General features: G+C 56.5%; 1 protein-coding gene across 1 annotated transcript in view; it reads left to right on the top strand.

Moving 5' to 3' along the window:
• Nucleotides 1–225: 225 nt before the first annotated feature.
• NUDT19 (nudix hydrolase 19) overlaps nt 226–3,093 on the top strand; it is a 9,030-nt gene continuing 6,162 nt past the window's right edge. The window contains exon 1 of the mRNA XM_017504258.2: nt 226–1,893. Within this exon, the coding sequence (XP_017359747.1) occupies nt 1,177–1,893 (717 nt within the window). The 5' untranslated portion in view covers nt 226–1,176. The remainder of the gene's footprint in view (nt 1,894–3,093) is intronic.

The raw sequence follows: 3,093 nt of genomic DNA, 5'->3' as shown, positions 1-3,093 counted from the left end.
CTTTTTTTAGTAGAGATGGGGTTTCACCATGTTGGCCCAGCTGGTCTCGAAGTCCTGGCCTTTAGGTGATCCACCAGCATGGGCCCCTGAAAGTGCTGGGATTACAGGCATGAGTCACAGCACCCAGCCAGAGACCAGGTCTCTTAAAACAAACAAAAACCCCTAAATATTGACAGTGTCATCTATGGACCAGGATATAACCCACATTAAAATGATGGTTTGTGAGGGTTGGCAGGAGTATAGTGTATGTCATCCAAAAACATAACAAATGTGTGATCCAATTATAATAGCAATTATGGGAGAAGCTGTCAGTGACTGATAAGGAGTTATAAAAGAGAAGACTCAATTTTACACAGGCTTTTCAAAAGATCATAACCCTGCTATGGGAGATGGGAGTCCTCTAGACACCAAAAACGTGTAGTGGAGAGAAATCTCCATGTTGAGGCCCAGATTAAACATCTCCCATCAAAGTGGAACTTGTCAAACGTCCTAAGACACGTAAGGCCGTCCCCAGGGGCCCTGACATTAATAAGAGGTTTCCAGAACACGAGAGCAATTACTCTGGGAGGACCTTTCACATTGAAGCTGTGCAGTAGGAAATGTGTAATTTGGCATCTGGTTCATCCATTCGTTTCTCATTGATGTGGTTCATCTGGGCTTGCAAAGGTCAGACATCTGCCCTTTGAAGGTCCTGTCTCCCTCTCGAGCAGGAAACACCCACATGTGGATCCTTGTTCAAAGGAGAAAGTCCTAGCCCTGAGCTTTCAGTGCGGTGGATGTTATCAGGCCTGGGTTTGCATCCTGTTTTTTACCAGGACAAGTCATATGTGCTCTTAAGCATTCCTGCTCTCAGTCCAAGCTTCCTGCGTGAGAATACTGCGGTCCTGCTTTCAGGCAGTGTGAATGACCACCGCTCGCTGGCTGCTGTGACACCCACTGTCCCACGAGAGCGCCCTAGCTGGGCCCCAGTGCACTGGAGGCCGCGCCTGCTCCGGCGCGCGCACGCCCCGCCCACAGGCAGGCTCCGGAGCCGGTGCCGGTGCTGACCTAACGCGGGGCGCTGTCATCTCCCACGAGGTCTCTGCGGGCGCGGGGGTCGCTGCGGGGCCGGGCCACCTGCCGAGGAGCTCGGGCCGCGCAAGAATCGGATCCCGGAAGCCGCGCGCGCCGCCCGCCATGAGCGGCTCCCTGCGGCCGGGCCCCAGCCGCTGGCGGCAGGCGGCCAGCGTAGTGCTGGCAGCTGGCTGGACGCTCCCGGGGACCGCCACCCAGCCTTCGCCCCCGCCGCCCGCCGAGGGCTTCCGGCTGCTGCTGCTGCAGCGCTCTGGGCGACAAGGCTTCATGCCGGGCGCGCACGTCTTCCCAGGCGGAGTGCTGGACGCGGCCGACCGCTCGGCGGACTGGCTGGGTCTCTTCGCACCGCACCACGGGCCGCCGCGCTTCGGCCTGGCCCCGGCGCCGGCCCGCCGCGCCGCCTTCCCGTCGCTGCCCAACGTCGCCGGCGACGCCCACGCAGACGGCACCTGGACGCTGCCTGAGGACGTCGCCTTCCGCATCTGCGCCGTGCGTGAGGCCTTCGAGGAGGCGGGCGTGCTGCTGCTGCGGCCCAGGACTTCCCCGCCAGACCCAGCGTCCGGGCCCGGCCTAGCCCTCCAGCCGCCGCCCGGCCTGGCCGCCTGGCGCGCGCGCGTGCGCCGGGACCCGAGCCACTTCCTGCGGCTGTGCGAGCACCTCGACTGCACGCCCGACATCTGGGCGCTGCACGACTGGAGCGGCTGGCTCACCCCTTTCTGGCGCGGCGGCACTCGCCGCTTCGACACGGCCTTCTTCCTGTGCTGCCTGCGCGAGCCGCCGCCCGTCTACCCCGACTTGGCGGAGGTGGTGGGCTGCCAGGTAGGGCCTACTCACGGCCGGGCTGGGGACCCCGGGGACGTGAGAGGGAGGGGTCTGCCAGGCGGCCCAGGCCTTCCCTCCAGGAGGCCCAGGCCTTCCAGGGACCCCCGCATAGGCCGAGCCCAGAGAGGTTAATCAGCCAGGAACGCTTGGATGGGCAGGAAACTCTCACCCCACTAGACCAAAGCCATGCCCTTGGCGAAGCATTCTCTCTGCTTTCCCAGGCTTTGGGGTCTCAAGACCTGGAGCCTGTCTCTCCACGTGGTTCTTCCAGCGGGGCCACTGCGGAGACCCACCCAGCTCTGCAGAGCACTGATCAGACGCCAGATTCTGTCCTAAGCACTTGTACTTGTCTAGACATACTTCGTCTCCACAGCCGTTTAATTTGGTTTTTGTGGAGAGCAGACTTAATAGGATTTCAATCTTACTATTTTTATTTATTTATTTTTGTACAGATAGGGGTCTTGTCTCTCAGTGTTGCCCAGGCTGGTCTCCAGGTTCCGGGCTCAAGTGATTCTCCAATCTCAGCTTCCTGGGTAGCTGGGCCCACAGGTACCTGCAACCACTCTTGACTAAATTTTTTTGTTTATTTGTTTGTAGAGACCAGATCTCGCTATGTTGCTCAGGCAGGTCTTGAACTCCTGGTCTCAAGCGACTGTCCAGCCTCAGCCTCCCAACGTCTTGGGGATTACTGGCATACGCTACTGTGCTTGGCCAGTTTAAGTCTTTTAAAATTTATTGGCCAGTACAGTGGCTGACACCTATAATCTCACGTTTTTGGAAGAGCAAGGCCAGAGGATCGATTGAGCTCAGGAGCTCAAGACCTGCCTGAACTGTAACATACTAAGACCTCATATCTACAGAAAATTTTTAAAATTAGCTGGGCTTGGTGGTGTGCACTTGTGGTTCCTGTTACTGAGGAAGCTGAGGTGGGAGGATCACTTGAGCCTGGGAGGTTGAGGCTGCAGCGAGTCATGATCACACCACTGCACTTCAGTCTGGATGACAGAGTGAGACCTGTCTCAAAAACAAAATCATTGAGACTTGTTTTATGGCCATGAATATAATCTGTCTCGGTGAATGTTCTCTTTGCACCTAAGAAGAATATGTATTCTGTTGTTTGTTGCTATTTTTGTAAAAACATCAAATTAGGTTGAATTATTCTATAGCATCTTGCAAGTCTTTTTTTTTTTTTTTTTT

Source organism: Cebus imitator, unplaced genomic scaffold, assembly GCF_001604975.1.
Source record: "Cebus imitator isolate Cc_AM_T3 unplaced genomic scaffold, Cebus_imitator-1.0 Scaffold318, whole genome shotgun sequence".
Lineage (NCBI taxonomy): Eukaryota > Metazoa > Chordata > Mammalia > Primates > Cebidae > Cebus > Cebus imitator.
Note: the sequence above shows the minus strand (reverse complement) of the source record. Positions and strands in the feature narration are given on the sequence as shown.